General features: G+C 46.2%; 1 protein-coding gene across 3 annotated transcripts in view; it reads right to left on the bottom strand.

Moving 5' to 3' along the window:
• Nucleotides 1-3,626: 3,626 nt before the first annotated feature.
• LOC144756205 (E3 ubiquitin-protein ligase TRIM39-like) overlaps nucleotides 3,627-16,642 on the bottom strand; it is a 216,783-nt gene continuing 203,767 nt past the window's right edge. For 2 of the 3 annotated variants that reach the window (XM_078645817.1, XM_078645815.1), the window contains one exon: nucleotides 4,103-4,781. In XM_078645817.1, the coding sequence (XP_078501943.1) occupies nucleotides 4,237-4,781 (545 nt within the window). In that variant the 3' untranslated portion in view covers nucleotides 4,103-4,236. Of the gene's footprint in view, nucleotides 3,915-4,102; nucleotides 4,782-16,642 lie in introns of those variants that run through there. The other variant, XM_078645814.1, reaches the window with a different exon arrangement.

Genomic DNA, 16,642 nt, shown 5'->3' with positions numbered 1-16,642 from the left:
CGCTCAGATTCCTTTGGGTCTGGCCAGCGCTCTATATAACTAATTAATTAAATATGTTCCCATTTAGTACCCTTTCTCTCTTTGTCTACTTTCCTGGCTCCTATCCCCTCTCCTATTGCCTGCTACTCTGCCTAGCCCCCTGTCCTTTGTGCCCTTTGACTAAGCACTCCTTATCCCCTTGTTGGGGAAAGATCCAATATTTATACTCTGGAGTCTCAGCGAACCCGCTGAGAGAGTCCACTGCGCCAAGGGAGCCACTCACACTTGAGGTATGGTATGGCACCCCTTGCCAAAGCACTCCCTCGCCCCTTTTTGGGGAAGGATCCAGTATGTAGGCCTTGGAGTCTCAGAAATGTAAATGTAAATGTACAGGAATTTATATAGCGCAAAAAATCACCGAGCGGTTTCTAAGCGCTTGCTTAGGGAACCCGTCCTGGTATTCCCCTGTGAGATAACCCCGGCAGGGTATCCGCAAGGTGAAAGCCAGGCATCCCGCCGCGAGGGGCCGTTGTGGAGATTAAGCAAGCTATTGCCCAGAGTCGCAGAGTGTGAACCCGTGAATCCATTTTAGGACTCAAGACCCCGCCGAGCCGGGAATTGAACCCTGGTCCCGGGCTGACCTCTGCTTCCAGGTCTGCCTCCTCTAACCAGTGAGCCACACTTCTCCACTGAGAGAGTCCACTGCGTAAAGGGATACATGTAAATAGGGGGTCCCCGCAGGAAGGGTGTATTGTACTCGCTACACACACTAACAATGCTTCAATGGCTAACAAAAACCAAGTCAAAACAAAAAATCAACAATTTCAAAAATTTCAAAAGTATTGCAATTTATTTACAACACCCGACAACTACAATAATAGAATTACTTCATATTACTTCATATTAGATGAATAGCCCCAGAGGGGAGGAAGGAAGGAAGGGGGATGCTCAAGGGTGTGAAAGTTGAAGTAATAGGCACAGTTAATCAAAGAAACACAATTATTGATACCACAATCAATAGGGAATCAAACATTTCAAATACAAAAGCCGAAATTTATGGCCTCCATTGATAAATTAATACAAAAAGACATTCTACGGTCACGGACTGTGAAGGAAACTGTCAGGGGCATGTGCCGGATGTCCAAAAGAAAAGAGCCGTCGACGTTTTGACCCCTATCTGTAGGTTAAGTTAGATCCTTAGGCGGGGTCTTCATCAGGACATACAAGGGGGGGTGTGGGGCAATTGTATCATGGAAATTAGGCCTGGAAAGCTCTAATGCAGGAACTAGACTTGACCGCTCAAAGTAGTGGTCAATCTCAACGATACAGATTCGCAAAGCAAACTCCACTCATTCATCCGAATGGTGAGGTTATATGAGATCGCGGTTTTCACTCGCCGTCTGAAGGGTGTGTCCCAGCATGATGGATAAGGAACGGGCGCAATCAACAGTTATGATCTTTAGTCATAAAAGTACACCAATTTACTTGAATGGAAATTAGGCCACCACGATCCTCGACTTCCAATTGTGAATAGAGGAAGGGCAGCTAGTTCCTAAAGCGTCAATGCAGTAGGGCGATCACTCCAAATTGGAAAAACGGCACAGCACGGCAGACACTCCGCAGCCGGCACGGTTTGAAAAGGCAAATCTAAGATCAGGCAAAAGCTCCGTGATGGTAACGATTCAATCCAATTATCGAGGCACCGCTCACGGCACACCAAGTCACTTGGATTGGTGTACTTTTATGACTAAAGATCATAACTGTTGAGATTGCGCCCGTTCCTTATCCATCATGCTGGGACACACCCTTCAGACGGCGAGTGAAAACCGCGATCTGATATAAACTCACCATTCGGATGAATGAGTGGAGTTTGCTTTGCGAATCTGTATCGTTGAGATTGACCACTACTTTGAGCGGTCAAGTCTAGTTCCTGCATTAGAGCTTTCCAGGCCTAATTTCCATGATACAATTGCCCCCCCCCCTGTATGTCCTGATGAAGACCCCGCCTAAGGATCTAACTTAACCTACAGATAGGGGTCGAAACGTCGACGGCTCTTTTCTTTTGGACATCCGGCACATGCCCCAGACAGTTTCCTTCACAGTCCGTGACCGTAGAATGTCTTTTTGTATTAATTTATCAATGGAGGCCATAAATTTCGGCTTTTGTATTTGAAATGTTTGATTCCCTATTGATTGTGGTATCAATAATTGTGTTTCTTTGATTAACTGTGCCTATTCCTTCAACTTTCACACCCTTGAGCATCCCCCTTCCTTCCTTCCTCCTCTCTGGGGCTATTCATCTAATATGAAGTAATATGAAGTAATTCTATTATTGTAGTTGTCGGGTGTTGTAAATAAATTGCAATACTTTTGAAATTTTTGAAATTGTTGATTTTCTGTTTTGACTTGGTTTTTGTTAGCCATTGAAGCATTGTTAGTGTGTGTAGCGAGTACAATACACCCTTCCTGTGGGGGACCCCCTATTTACATGTATCACATAGCGCCCAGGTCCCCGTGACTGCATGGGTTCAACCCCCCTTTTTGTAACGCACTGCGTAAAGGGAGCCTCCAGCAACAGAGATAGGGAAGTGATACCACTTCCCCTGGGATCACAGCTACTGGACTTTGGACGTTTGCCTTGACTCGTCTACCGGTTTGTCTCCCCATCGCCCTTCCCCTCCTCTTTCCATGCTTTGTCTCTCACCCTCCCCTCCTCTTTTCCGCCTTCATTATCTGTCTACTTCCCCAGCTCCTACCCCCTCCCCTGAAGCTCTCCCCTTGCTTGCTTTTCCCCTTACGTAGTTGCGCTTATTGTTTATCTGGACCTTACAAGTAAATATGTTGCCATACTCTTATAACTGTGTAACCTTTGTAACGATGTAACCTGTAACTATGATCTGATGCTCATGTAAAGCGCTCTGATACCTCCGGGTCTAGCCAGCGCTATATAAAACCTTTAAAATAAATAAATAAATAAAGCTTAAATATTTATCCACACTTATGTGAACTCCACTTTATGAACTAGCAACATATCATCAAAGCAGCAGAAGTGGAGGTAGGAGTAGTAAACCAGCAAGTGCCTATGGATGCCTCCCTGGACTGTATGTAAACACACAGGCTGACATTTGTGACCTTGATACTTAATACAACACTATATAATGGTAACCTGGCTGCAAATAAATGAATGTGAGTGCTTTAGAAGAGTCAAGTCTAGAACAACAAGGGAGGGGAAGAGGGACAGAAGAGGGGAGTGGGGAGAGAATACCACGGCCTGGAGCGGTGGGGGAGGAGTGGTGAGGTAGAAAGGAGTAACACCGGGTGAAATGGGAGGAGAAAGGTTAAGTAAAGGCAAACACAGGTGAGAGAGAAAAGGAAACACATAGTCCAAGAAAGTAAAGGAAGATGAATGACGGTGAGATGTATAGGAAGAGAGACAGAGTCAGCGGGAGACAAAATATAATCCTTGCATGTCATTTCTAAGGGGGTGGGGGGGCATGCTCCTGCCCCCCCAAAATATACTCCTGACTACAATCCTCACTTGAGCAGAAGGTGGTAAAGTACGATTGAACAGATAAAAAAGGTTCATTTTAAAAAATTTCCATATGGAACTGCTCAATGAATGATTTTAAAAAGTAACTGACATGGTGTTTTATGGAAGATTTTTTTTTTTTTTTTTTATTAAAACTGATAAAGGAAACAAGGCACAACTGGTTCCATTCTATTGAGATGTTCTGGTCAGTGTCAAGACAATTTCCAAATCAGAAAGACAGACATGATAGGGGTAAAAGTTTATTGTTCAGTCCTTCCTGATACAGGAGTGGAATATGGAGTGTGGGCTTCATTGAACTAGGCCCTGAAAAATGTGGGCAGTATCCTAACTCCCAGCACTGTCCCTGACTGGGCAGAGAGCGGTATCCCGGGGTGTCGGCAGGAAGCTATATTTTGCACTTACCGGCCAGTGCTCAGCAACACGCCCAATTACAAAGGGGTAACGCAACACCGGCCCTGCATCGCACTGATCTGAAACAAATCCTTTGCCGTTTTCACCTTTAGTGGATGCTGGGAGTGCAGAGACAGATATAGAAACTGCACTGCTGTTCTAATTAGACTGTCTACAAGCTTACCATTGCAGAGAAACAGTATGTGGCGGAGGGGGAAGGTTGATTGGGCACGGGCTGAACTGCACGCGGTGAGTTGCAGTGAGGGCAGTGAAGGCCCGAATACATTTTCACCCACCGCTGCTGCTGAGGGCTGCTCTCACTCTTGTGTCACCGGCCGGATCCGCAGCGCCCCCGGATTCACCCCTCCCTCGTTGAGTCCTGGACTGAAGAAGGGCCGCAGGGTGGGGGGGAAGGAGGCCCCGGAGAAGGTGAAGAGCAGAGACCGGTCATCCACATTGTACAGCGAGAGCCTGCCCGCCTCATAGTCCAGGAAGAGACCCACAGCCCAGGGGGGCGCAGGGGGGGTCAGGAGGGTGGAGGGGGAGGTGGCAGCTTTATATATACCATCTCTGAGCAGCATTCTCCAGTATCCATCCTCAGGTGCTGCTGTGATCATCATCCCCTTCCTACTCACAGCCTCGTCACACACACCCAGGTCCCACTCCGTCTTGTCCCCCACCTCCACCTCCCAGTAATGCCTCCCGGAGCTCAGCCTCTCTCTCCCCAGGACAATGAGGTGTTTAGTGAATCTCTGGGGCGTGTCGGGCAGATCCTGTTCTCTGCCTCCATCTCTCACGCTCCTTCCGTGCTCAGACAGGACGAGGCTCCGCTGAGCAGTGTCAGGATCCAGGGTCACCGCAGCTGCAAAACAGAGAGAAGCAGAGACCAGAGGTCAGAGATCACCCATGCACAATAAACACATCACTCATACTCAGCCGGTCCCAGCAGCAGCAAGGGAGCTTCCTTCTATCCTGAGGCCCCACCCTCGGCTTATGGCATCCCCGTTTCATCGCAGTAATCATAAAGGTGCATAATAATCATCAGAAGGCACTTCATGTGCAGTATTAGTATTGTAGTCTGTAAGTAGCAGGTTATTATAGTGCACAGGTTTTTATAGTTTACAACTGAATCAAGAGGGGGCGGAAAGAACCGCCCCCCTGAGCGGAGGGTGTTTGTGAACAGGAGCACTGAGTTACTGGCTTTCACCACATGTTTAAAAATGTAATCAGAAAACCATCTCTCAAATATCACATGAACCCCTGAAGGGCTCTGTAGTCCTCATTTCATCCAAACATGTTTTTTGCTGTCAGATGCCACTTTATGTGTGCATGTAAGGACAGCCCTCCCACTGACGCCATTAACTCCAGATCTACCAACTTACATAGTGCCACCGTGTGTCACACGGTATCAGCATCTTACACACAGGCACACAGCCAAGAGCCTTCCATACACAGGAAGCACAGAACTGTGGTGATCACCTTTGTTTGCCTATTAGGGAGAGTAGTGTGTGAAAGCTCCAGGTAATACCTCTGACATGTCCACCAGAGGTTTCCCAGTGATAGAGCAGGTGGTGGCTAGTCATCAGGAAAACCATCACTTGACCTGTGTCTGGTAGATGTCCCATTACCGCTCATCCAGACATAGTGACCATAATATCTTGAAGGAATGAGCCATGTTACTTATATTAAATGATGTGGAGTTTACAATCCAAGTTGGAGAGGTAGACAAGGCATGTTTGGAAAGGAAGCTTCGCTGAATGAGGTGAGTCGAGTAAGAGACGAACAAGTATACATTTATTTGTAGGTTTAGTTTGAGATGATTAAGAGCCATCCACAGCTTATTTTGTGAAATGCTCAAGAGAGTGAGAAGATCTTTAAATATAATTAATGGTATGACATGCAAGGCAATGTAAACAATGAAACACTTTGTGAGAGAAACAAGGGCCAGAAAAGAGGCCCCCACCTTATGTGCTGTGAGGGATTTATCCAAGAATAGCAGAAAAACTCAAGACAATACTATCTAGACATTTAGAATCTTTAATGTCCAAGAAAAGCCTTACGAATGGCCATACCAAAGGTGCAGCTAAATCTAAGAGGACCAATATACACAAGCGACCATCGAAATATACAGAAAGCATTATCAACTTACACAAGCGACCATCAAAATGTACAGAAAGCATTATCAACTTAATGCAGCAGGAGTTTCATTACTGTGATCGGGTCAGAAGTCAGAGGGTAACTCTTCCAGCAGGTTCATTCCAAATAAGAAATATCTTTGTAGGGTGGTCATGCAACCTTCCCGGGCTTCAGTATCAATTGAAGTCACAAGACTGGACACAATTATTTAGATACTCTGTGTCTACAGAATGATTTTTCAATTGAGCCTCAGTCTGGAACGGTTCAGAGAGAGTCCAGATGTTTACTTATGTCTTTTACAAGTATTCCCCGAGAGGGATCAGCTGATGGTTTGAATTTGAGATTATATTGGTTCCACCCCTTTCAAAGACAACCAGTTAGATGGGAAGGTTCTGAGAAGCAGCCAAAGATGATGTTTGTGAGAAGGGATTGGAAGTGACACTTTTCTACTGGAAAAAAATAGCACAATCTTTGATTTCTCCTCTGATTCAGATAAAATGACGAGGAGTGGTAGATTTTAATTAATTTGGGACTTGATGAAAGAGCTAATATGATTTTTTATATGTTAAGACATATTTTTCGCAACAATGCAGAAGGAGCACAGACAATCTCAGAATGGTCATATCCTATGAGTAGAGAAAATTAATCTCAGTTTTATTGATTTCCATTAAATTAGCATGTCAGCCCGGCCAATGAGTTTAGTCCAAAAGAACTTCATGAGGGTAGGTATTTCCATAAGCCAAATATCTCCATGCTTCCTTTAACAGGATTGGTCGGTAAACAATCACTATTTGTAGATTTATGTATCTCATCCTCAGTGAGACCATCACTATTTATGACTCTGATCCAAAACATGGGAAATTCCTCTAAGCCTAAGTTGGTTGGGCTGACATGTATCTTTTATGAAAATCAATAAGATTTGTCTTAGAAAAGAATACACAACTCCTTCATACAATGATGGATATTATTGGTGATATTTGGAGAACATTCTATGAATAGGAACCCAATGCCATTTCATTTTTAATTGAATTGTCTCTACTCAAAGGATATCAGCATTTTGAGATTGTCTGCTCTTATTTTGCATTATTGTTTTGTGATTTTGTTAGTGCTTCTAAGCAGTGCAGTCACGCAGAGTTAAGCGCAAGAGGTTGCACTGAAGTATAAAAGAGGAAACTATACACAAGTGCGACCCTTAAAGGTCTACAGTGCTTTTTCGTTGTTTATTTTAACATATCTTTCACAGTGTAAACTCTGATGGGTGTTGTTTCCCTATCCTTTCAGTAGCACCAAGTGTTTTTCTTTCTTCAATCAGTAGACAGTGAAGAACTGTGCTTAAACTATCCTTTCAGTCTTTTTTCTTAACCTCTTGCATGCTCATGACAAGGTGAGCTCGTCATGAGGCACACTGGAGCTGTGCTCATGACAAGGTGAGCTCGTCATGTATAATGGGATTATCAATCAATCAGCACAGGAGGGGAAAAGCCTTAGCAGCCAAGTGGTTAAAGAGGGGCTAAAATATTATCTCAATAGAGTGCAAAGTTAATGAATTTATATCTGCTTTTACAAAATTTGATTTAAAAAACAGTGCCATAAAGAACATTCCATTACATTTTTCATACCATAATGCAAGAACCTAAAAAGAACAACACAGCTATGAATTCATCATTCGTACATATCATGACTAGTGGTGTAACCAATAATTCATACACCTTGAGCGGGGTCACATGGGATCACCAATGCGATCTGTGAACAGGAATGCAAGTAACCTAAGACCGGTTTCGCCCTGATAAGATCGGAGCTGTTCTTTAGATGTGCCTTGCACCATAAGCAACAGCACAGAATGAAACAAGATTTTACAGCTTCATTTCGATATGTCTTTAAACCAGTCTACATCCCCAAAAAATACCTCAGCAGTACGACCAGGGGTTGGTGGATCGGGATGGTGTTAAACCTCAATTTCATGAGGCAATGTATCCCAAGATAAGGTACCAATCAGCATCTCAAAAATACAGTCCATTCGGAAAGGACAGACTCAATAAGTGAGTATGAGGGCAGAATTAAGAATTCAGAGGGTTTATTAAAAAACATTCATAGGATAATTAGAATGTAGGTGCATCAGAGCATTGCCACAAAGGCTATCGGGACAGAAAAGTGACACAATCAAGAGAAAACCCCAAGTCCCAAATAAGCAGCAAAATCAATAAGGAAATGGTCAGCCTCCCAAGAAGAACCCGCAAGATTCAGACTCACCCACAAATTTGAGGGTTTACATAGGAAACCTTTCCAAAGGACTACATTGAAAGTGCAAATTTGTCATGGTGTGAGATAAATAATACAATTCCAGCAAATTAAAACACAGCAATATTAAGCGTCGTACGATGGTAAGGCTATGTGTACTAACCCACTATTCAAAATCAGTTCAGCCCGCTCTGACCCACTGTCATCCAAAGATGTCAGAACAAACTAGTTACAAAAACAACAGTGAACTATTATGAATAAATACAACACTGCATGCAATCCAAAGGACCTTGAAAAAGATACAATACGGACCCTATTAGTTGGGACGGAAAAGTCCTCTGCATGGTAATGGACATGTACCCCTGCCTTGTGTGCCCAACTGTACTGTTGCCTGGATCCCTAATGCTGAATTTTGTTGTCATAGGCAAACTTGGATCATACGTGTGTGCCATGGCATAGGCCTGTCACACGGACTGTGGTCTTGTTGGACTGGGAGGGGTGCCCAAAGCACTACATTCGTAGTGGCGGAAGGCTACTGCCTACACCAGGAGTTAAGCAGCCCGTGCGCGGTGGTGGCAGCATTCCGTCTAGTGATCAGTAGGAGTGAGCAGGTTCTTATTACCATGTGTTACATGAGTGAGGCCTAAAGGCTCACTCACCTCTTTTAAGGCCCCACTGGCCTACATCAGGTAGACGTAGAATGCTGAACAGCACATATGTGGTGACACTGTGCTGGATATATGTGTACCTGGGAATAGTATAGTACAAGGATAGAGCAGTGCAGTTCAGTGCATGCATGGTGAGTGTGTCTATTGGGTGAATGTATGCCCAAGAGGAATATATTACATGAGAGATGTAGTGCTGTGCAGTGTGTGCGCAGTGAAAGCATGTGCTTGCGGGAAATAAAATACATGAAGGGTGAAGTGTTGTGCAGTGCATGCAAGGAGAATATGGGTAGTCGTGTGTGTTTTCAGGTAACACCCCATGGCAAAACACAGGAAGGCTACAGTACTGAGCAGGGCACACAGAATGAAGATGTGGGTTGCATGCGTGTGTGTCTGGGATGGCACAATGCATGAAAGTAACAGTACTTAATAGTGTATGTTATGCCTATACACTGAGTGAAAGTGTGCCGGTAATTTTACATTACATGTAGGATTCTGGGTTTCATATTGGGAGGCCAAGCCTGCCAGGTGAAGACATAAGGAATAGAGGAATCCCCCCCTCCCACAGACAGATTTGTTTATTGCTGTATTCCTGTGAGCTGGGTTGGAGAAACAGGGGAAGGGAGGGATACACTCCCTCCTCTACAGTTCAAAGGGTGCTCTTTGATTCAATGATAGATCACAAGTAAAGGGCCTGGACATATCTTAGGAAGGAAATGGGGCTGATATGGGAACCATAACGAGTAGGACTGGGAGCCCAGGATTAATTTTTTGATGCACCTATCTCTGTGGCTGACATCTAGGTGTGAACTCTAAGAAGTCCCATGGTCTGTGTTGTGGGACTTTCAGCTTCAGGGCCTCTCCTGTAGTTATAAGCAGCCTTTTAAGAAGAATAAGAGAGATAAAAGTGTACCCTTTAAAAGAAGCAAATGTCCAGCATAAAACTTCAAAGACCCAGACTCTAAATCACATTTGGTGTCTGGAAATAGATTATAATGGGGATTTGAGACCCCAAAATCGGTCATCTCCCAAGTAGCCAGATGGGCTGCGTGAGGAGTGGGAGCTCTGCAAGACTTTGTCTGTGAATAAGACTGAGGGCCAAGGCCTTCTAGTCTCCCTAAAGGGTGAGGGGACATGACCAAGAGAAACCAATACTTGCAACACGGAGTGTTCGGATGTGCATTCTGACATCTTCAACAACATTAGCCACTTAAGTTCTTACGATTGAAATAGCATCTTTAGCTGGCCTTGTGGAATTTAAAATTGTAAATGGTTGTTTCTTGTGCCATGTTATTATAGTGAACAAGTGACAATGTATGTATGCCCGCTATATTCTGCTCCCAGAGCTAAATGGCTCGGACCGGTCTGTAGAAATCTAGGTACCCGAATGGCTGTGGAAGCCACTAGATTGTTAAGAACTAATCTAGATTCCCTTATTGTTGTCGGGGTTGCTAAATTTCTAGGCTGGGCCTGGGTGCTTAGAAGTAGGTATAATAAAAGTACTCAAATGGTGACAGCTTAGTTTTTGTTAATCATCTGTCCTTCGGTTGCACTAGAGCTTTCATGTAAAACCTAGCATATTTGTTTAAGAAATTGATTAATTTTAAATGATTTATATACCTGTTTTAAATTGATTTATGGCTGTATTCAAGTCCCATTATAAAGTTGCTTATTTATCTGTACAAGAAGCTGATTAGTTATAAATGATTTAATACTTGTTTAATTTCACATGTATGTTTATCTTGTATTTTATGTCTTTTATGATGAACTAATCGAATAAAGACTTCTTGAAATTGAATTGAACAAGTGACAACTACTCAGTGTCAATTAGTTCTTACACCATATTCCAGTCGCTCCAGTTCAAGCCTTTGGATGGTTTCTTTACTTTATATTTGAAAAGCCCTGAGGAAGTCTAGTAGACAAAACACGTGTAGACTGTTTGCTCAGACTGGACATAAAACAGCCTGTTTGTTCATATTTCAATGTCTGATTTCTCTTGCGCAAGCATTGAGACTGGACGAACAAATTACTCCCTTCCAAGCCTCAGAATACAGGTGCAAACTAGCCCTATACGTGGACGTATATTGGTTTATACCAACAACCCAGCAAGACTGAGGTAATGTGCTGGGGTGTTGATAACTGGTCTGGAAGCTGCAGTAAGGAGCTTAAGTACTTGGGGATAACTATAGTACCAGATTTAAGTAACATCCCCCTGATTAATTTGAGGAAAGTGGGTAAGGAAATCGACCATCTTTTTTCTAGATGGCAGAATTTACCCCTCACCATCTATGGCCGTGTAAACTTAGTTAAGATGGTTATTCTGCCTAAATTGACGTATTTATTTAGCACTATTACCCTTGATTTCCCAGGTAAGCTCTTGGGTAAAATCCAAAGTAAAATAGGCAGCTTCATATGGTCTAATAAAAACTCCAGGTTATCCTGGAAGAAGTTAAAACAAAGACTTTTAAAGGGCGGTCTATTCTTTTGCCTTCCAGTTCAAAAATATATGCTCTCTACTCTCAAGTCCCGATGATACCAATTGGGGGAGGATTCTGAGGGTCATGGCTAACTTTGAGGGAGTGGGTATTGGATTTCTGTATAAGTTCGGGGCGCCAAGGTTTTTTAAGAAGGTTCGCCTAAAGGTTTTAAAATCAGCACTCAATGTGTGGCATAAAGTTAAGGCGAGATGGGGGATAAGATATTATTCAGACTTCGCTCCAATCGGGGACTTCCCGGGACTGCTTGTGTGCCTGGAAGACAATTTAGCGTCCCCCGCTAAGAAGGCAGGAATCATGATCTGGTCCGACCTAATATCGTCTGACGGAGTCCTTCCTTGGGAGGTTTTAAGATCTAAAATTGGTGACTCTCTCTCTAGATTCAAATACTTGCACTTGTGCTCCTGGTTTTCAGCAGAGAAGGAGCATATAGCTGGAAATTGGGAGATTGAGTATATACTTCAGAATGTAAACCCAAGAAAAAAGGAGGTTGGATTCTGGTATATCTATTAGACGCCGAGGATGTAGAGTTTCCCCCTTCTCATCTTGTATGGAATTCAACCGTATTGGGAGATGCATTTGTTAGTTTATATGCTCTATCTCTTCAAACCCTATATACGTTTGTTAAACCGGCTTCTCTTAAAAAGAACCACTTTTATGTTGTTAATAGGCTGTACTATACGCCTAAGAAAATTGCAAAATTCATTTCCTGCCCACCGCCCAAGTGCCCTATATGTGATTTGGTTGAGGCGGATGATATACATATTTTTTTGGAAGGTATTCATTTAAGAGACTTCTGGTATAATGTGGAGCGCGCCCTGGAAGGCATTTTTAAATTTTTTTTTTTTTTTTTTAAATATGTTTTTATTGCAGATTTATGGACAAACATCGGGATAGCCCAACCGACATCACCACCTCAATACAACAATACAAGGTACCATACAGTCTCAAGGTTGTACACAGCCCATCAGCCCACATCCCGGAGGCCGGGCGGCGTCAGTACAAAGTCCATTAATAGGTCTCCTATCATGGTACAGAGGGGTTTCCGGTCAACAACCTAATTATGCATCTGCTTTTTTGTGTCCCCTCAACTGCTCTCCCCCTCCCCCCCAGATCCCCCCTGGAAGAGCCGTGCCAACTATACGAGCAGCCCCTGCTCCCACTAAAGCCGGTGATCAGGATACCGCTAAAACCCTACGATTGCGATGTGCAATGTACCCTTCCCATCGCTACCTGCGTCCCTAGCCCTACCAGGGTGGTCAAAGAACTCCCCCAATCCCGCCCTCCCCCTAACTGCTGCCGATGCGGGTTGTGATTATCGGTGTCATACATAAAGGAGTGCTCTCGATAGCGTTCGGATGTACGCGCCTTCAGCCTCATGGAACCGCAGTCTCAGAAAGTCTCTCCTCCTCAACCCCTGTCAAATAATCACACAAAGCCTGCACAATCGTCTCCCAAGCCCTAGCCGGCTCCAGGCTCCTGTCATTCCCCAATCTGGTGGCCTGGCGCATCCTCAGTACACTTTCGCATCGCGACCATTTCAGCAACCTATTCGTCCACCTCCTAATCGACGGGCCTTCCCTGTTTTTCCAGCGCCATGTAACCTCCCTCTGAGCTAGCATGAGCCCCAAATCAATAAATTTGCTTGTGACTTTCGTCCTCGCTGTGTGAGGAAACCAAAGCAACAGACATGCCGCCATATCAAACTCCACCTCCCTATCCGTAATCTCATTCAGAAGAGCACCCACCTCAGACCAGTACGTACCCAATTTTGGGCAGTCCCACATCATATGATCCAGTTCAACCCCTGGCGCCGAGCACCTGGGGCTCTCCGCGTCCTGCACTTGAAAATGCCGGCGTAGCTTCCCCGGGGTCAGGTAAGCTCTATGCAAAAGGAAAAAATTGACCTGCTGGAACCTAGCATTCCTACTACCTTTCCATGTGCGCGCCAGGATGTGGCCCCACTCTGCATCTGGAATAGGCTTGCCTATGCTATCCTCCCACTTAGCCTTCAGTGCCGTGAGCGGTGCCAGCCCTTCGCTCAACATCCGAGATTGGAGGCAGGTTACCGCCTTGACCGTTCCCGCGGCCATCACCACATACTGGCAGGCCATGGTCGTAGTCGGCTCCGTCAGTCCCACCCTCCAGTGTTTTTGCATCGCTGCAGAGACCGCCGCATGTAGGAGATAACTCCCGTCCGGGAGGCCAAACTGCTCCTGCAACACCGCAAAAGGGGCCATCACACCCTCCACGAACAGATCACCTATGACGTGTAAGCCTAACTCCTCCCAGGCCAACAGCTGCGACCAGTCTCCCCCGTGCGGCAGCCCGGTCAGCATCCCAATCGGTATCTCCGGGGCATAGGGTCGCGCCGCCCGTGCACGTTTCAAGCTCCTATTCCAGAACAACCGAAGGGTTTGTTCCTCTAAGGTTAACTCGTGTAGAACCAGTCTTTGCTGCATAACTATATAGGAGAGGACATGCCTCTGGATACCTGTCCCACGGGTCTGATCCGGGCCCCTGAATTCTCTAGCAACATTCTGTGTCAGGACCTGAAGCTGAGCTGCTAGGTAGTATAGTTCGAAATCCGGCACTGCCATCCCGCCCTCGAGTTTGGGTCTAGTCATGGTATGCAGCGCCACCCTACGTCTGCCATGCCCCCAGATGAACCCAACAATCATCGACCGCAGGTCGCGAAAGACCCTCTGAGGGATCCAGATAGGTAATGTTCTGAAGTAATACAGCATCCGAGGGAGAGCCACCATTTTTACCAATGCCACTCTACCCTGTACCGACAAAGGGAGAGAGGCCCAGAAAGACATGCAGCCACGAAGTCCCCTGATACACCTCCCTACATTTCCTTCTAAAAGGCTCGTCGCATCGTGGTAGATCCGAACTCCCAAGTACGTAAAGCATCTGTCCGCCCAGATCACATCCACTGCCAAAGGAGGGCGCTGGATTTCCATGCACAGCGGAAAAACACAGGTCTTGGCCCAGTTCACCTTAAGTCCCGACATACCGCCGAAGGAGGAGAGCATCCCCTTGGCCCCATCCAGTGCCCCTCCCGTGTTTTCTAAATACAGCAATAGGTCATCCGCATACAGCGAGATGTAATGAGTAGTCCCTCCGTGGCGGATTCCATTAAAGGAATCTCCCAACCTAGCCTTCGCTGCCAGTGGTTCCATCGCGAGAGCGAACAGAAGGGGAGAGAGTGAGCACCCCTGCCTGGTGCCTCTGCGCACCGGATAGGCGGGCGATATGAGCGGGCCCACTCGCACCCGTGCAGTAGCAGAGGAATAAAGGACTTTCGTCCAACGTCCAAACCCTCCGCCCAGTCCGAACTTCTCCAGTACCCCATCCAGGTAACACCACTCGAGGCTATCAAAAGCCTTCTCAATGTCTACCGATAAGACAGCAGAGTCATATTCCGAGCTCGAGGCCCCTTGCAGTATACGGATCAGTCTATGGGTGTTTATGGCCGTGTTTCTAGTAGGGATGAACCCTGCTTGGTCCTCATGGACCAGCTTGGTCATGTGCGGCAGCAGTCTGGTGGCCAATATGCGGCTCAGAATCTTGTAGTCCGCCGTCAGCATAGAAAGGGGTCTATACGACGTCACCTCCAACGCATCCTTGCCTGGCTGCAAGAGCGGCACCACCAGTGCCTCCCTCATAGAGGCAGGGAGGCATCCCATGGCCGCCGCCTCCGTGTACACGGCCAACAATCTAGGCGCCAATACCTCGACATACTTCGCATAAAACTCAATTGGCAGGCCATCTACCCCAGGCGTCTTGTTCCTGGCCATCTGCTTAATAGCCCCTCTGATCTCCATCAAGGAGATCGGGCCGCCCAATTCCTTCGCCGTCTCCTCAGTTAGCACCGGGAGCTGAACCTCGCTCAAGTAATCACTCATTCCAGAGGGTCCCACCTCCAACTGAGTATCGTAGAGGCCCGTGTAATACCCCTGAAACCGACGCAATATCGCTGTTGGGGAGTGGACCACCTCCCCCACATCGGTACGTATACTCATAATCGTGCTACTTCTTGGGTCTTGCCTAGCCAGTTTCGCCAGCAATGTACCCACCTTATCCCTTTCCGCATGGACTTTTGTGAGGTATAGTTTATAGTCGTAGCATCGCAATCTCTCCGTCTCTCTCGCCACCACCTCTTTCGCTTCCAACAGTCGATCCTGCAGATCCAGCCGCTCAGGTCTACACCGCTCAATCTCTCTCAGCGCACATTCCGCCTTCTCCAGATCTGCCAGAACCGTTGCCCGCACATTCGAGAAGCTGCCCATGCAGACACCCCTCACCACCACTTTCATTGCGTCCCATTCTACCGACCTCGTGTCGGCCGAGCCCTCGTTCTCACTGAAATAGTTCTCTATTTCCTGTCTGACCCTGTCACCAAACACCAAGTCCTCCAGAGTATCCGGCCGCAGCTTCCATGTCGGGATCGCAGACCTCGCCCGTTGCCATCTCATCGCCATCAGCAAGGGATTGTGATCCGAGATGGTTCTAGAAAGGTATTCAGTGTGTGTCACCATGGTTGCTATGGGGGCGCTACACAGTATGGAATCTATTCTGACATGCAGAGCGTGCAATGCCGAGTAGAAGGAGTAATCCCTAACAGTAGGATGATGCGTTCTCCACACATCCAGCAGACTCCACCCATTCTGCCATTCCCGCCTACGCTCTGACAATCTGCGCACCGGGGAGTCCACCAGTGGTGGATCCGATCTATCCCATTCTACATCAGCAATTGAGTTAAAGTCTCCTCCCAGTATAATGGGGCCCGCCAAAAAGTGGGCCAGCGATCCCTTGAGGACGTCAAAAAAACAGGCCTGATCAACATTGGGAGCATATATACTACACAAAACCACCTCACAGCCGTACAGTCTCCCCTCCACCGCCACAAACCTACCCCCAGGGTCCACCAATTGACTCGTGATCTGGAACGGGATCCCCGCCCTAACACATATCAGTACCCCCCTTGCAAACGCTGAGTACGAGGTACCAAACACCTGGCCACGCCACCTTTTTTGCAATGCCTCACACTCTTGCTTAGTTAAATGAGTCTCCTGCAACATAGCAATTTGAACTCCCCTCCTCACTAGATAGGCATGCACTTTGTATCGTTTTGACATATTCCTGAGTCCACGAACATTCCATGTTAGGCATTTCAAATCAGG

Source organism: Lissotriton helveticus, chromosome 5_1 (genome assembly GCF_964261635.1).
Source record: "Lissotriton helveticus chromosome 5_1, aLisHel1.1, whole genome shotgun sequence".
NCBI lineage: Eukaryota > Metazoa > Chordata > Amphibia > Caudata > Salamandridae > Lissotriton > Lissotriton helveticus.
This window is presented reverse-complemented; position numbering and strand designations above follow the sequence as displayed.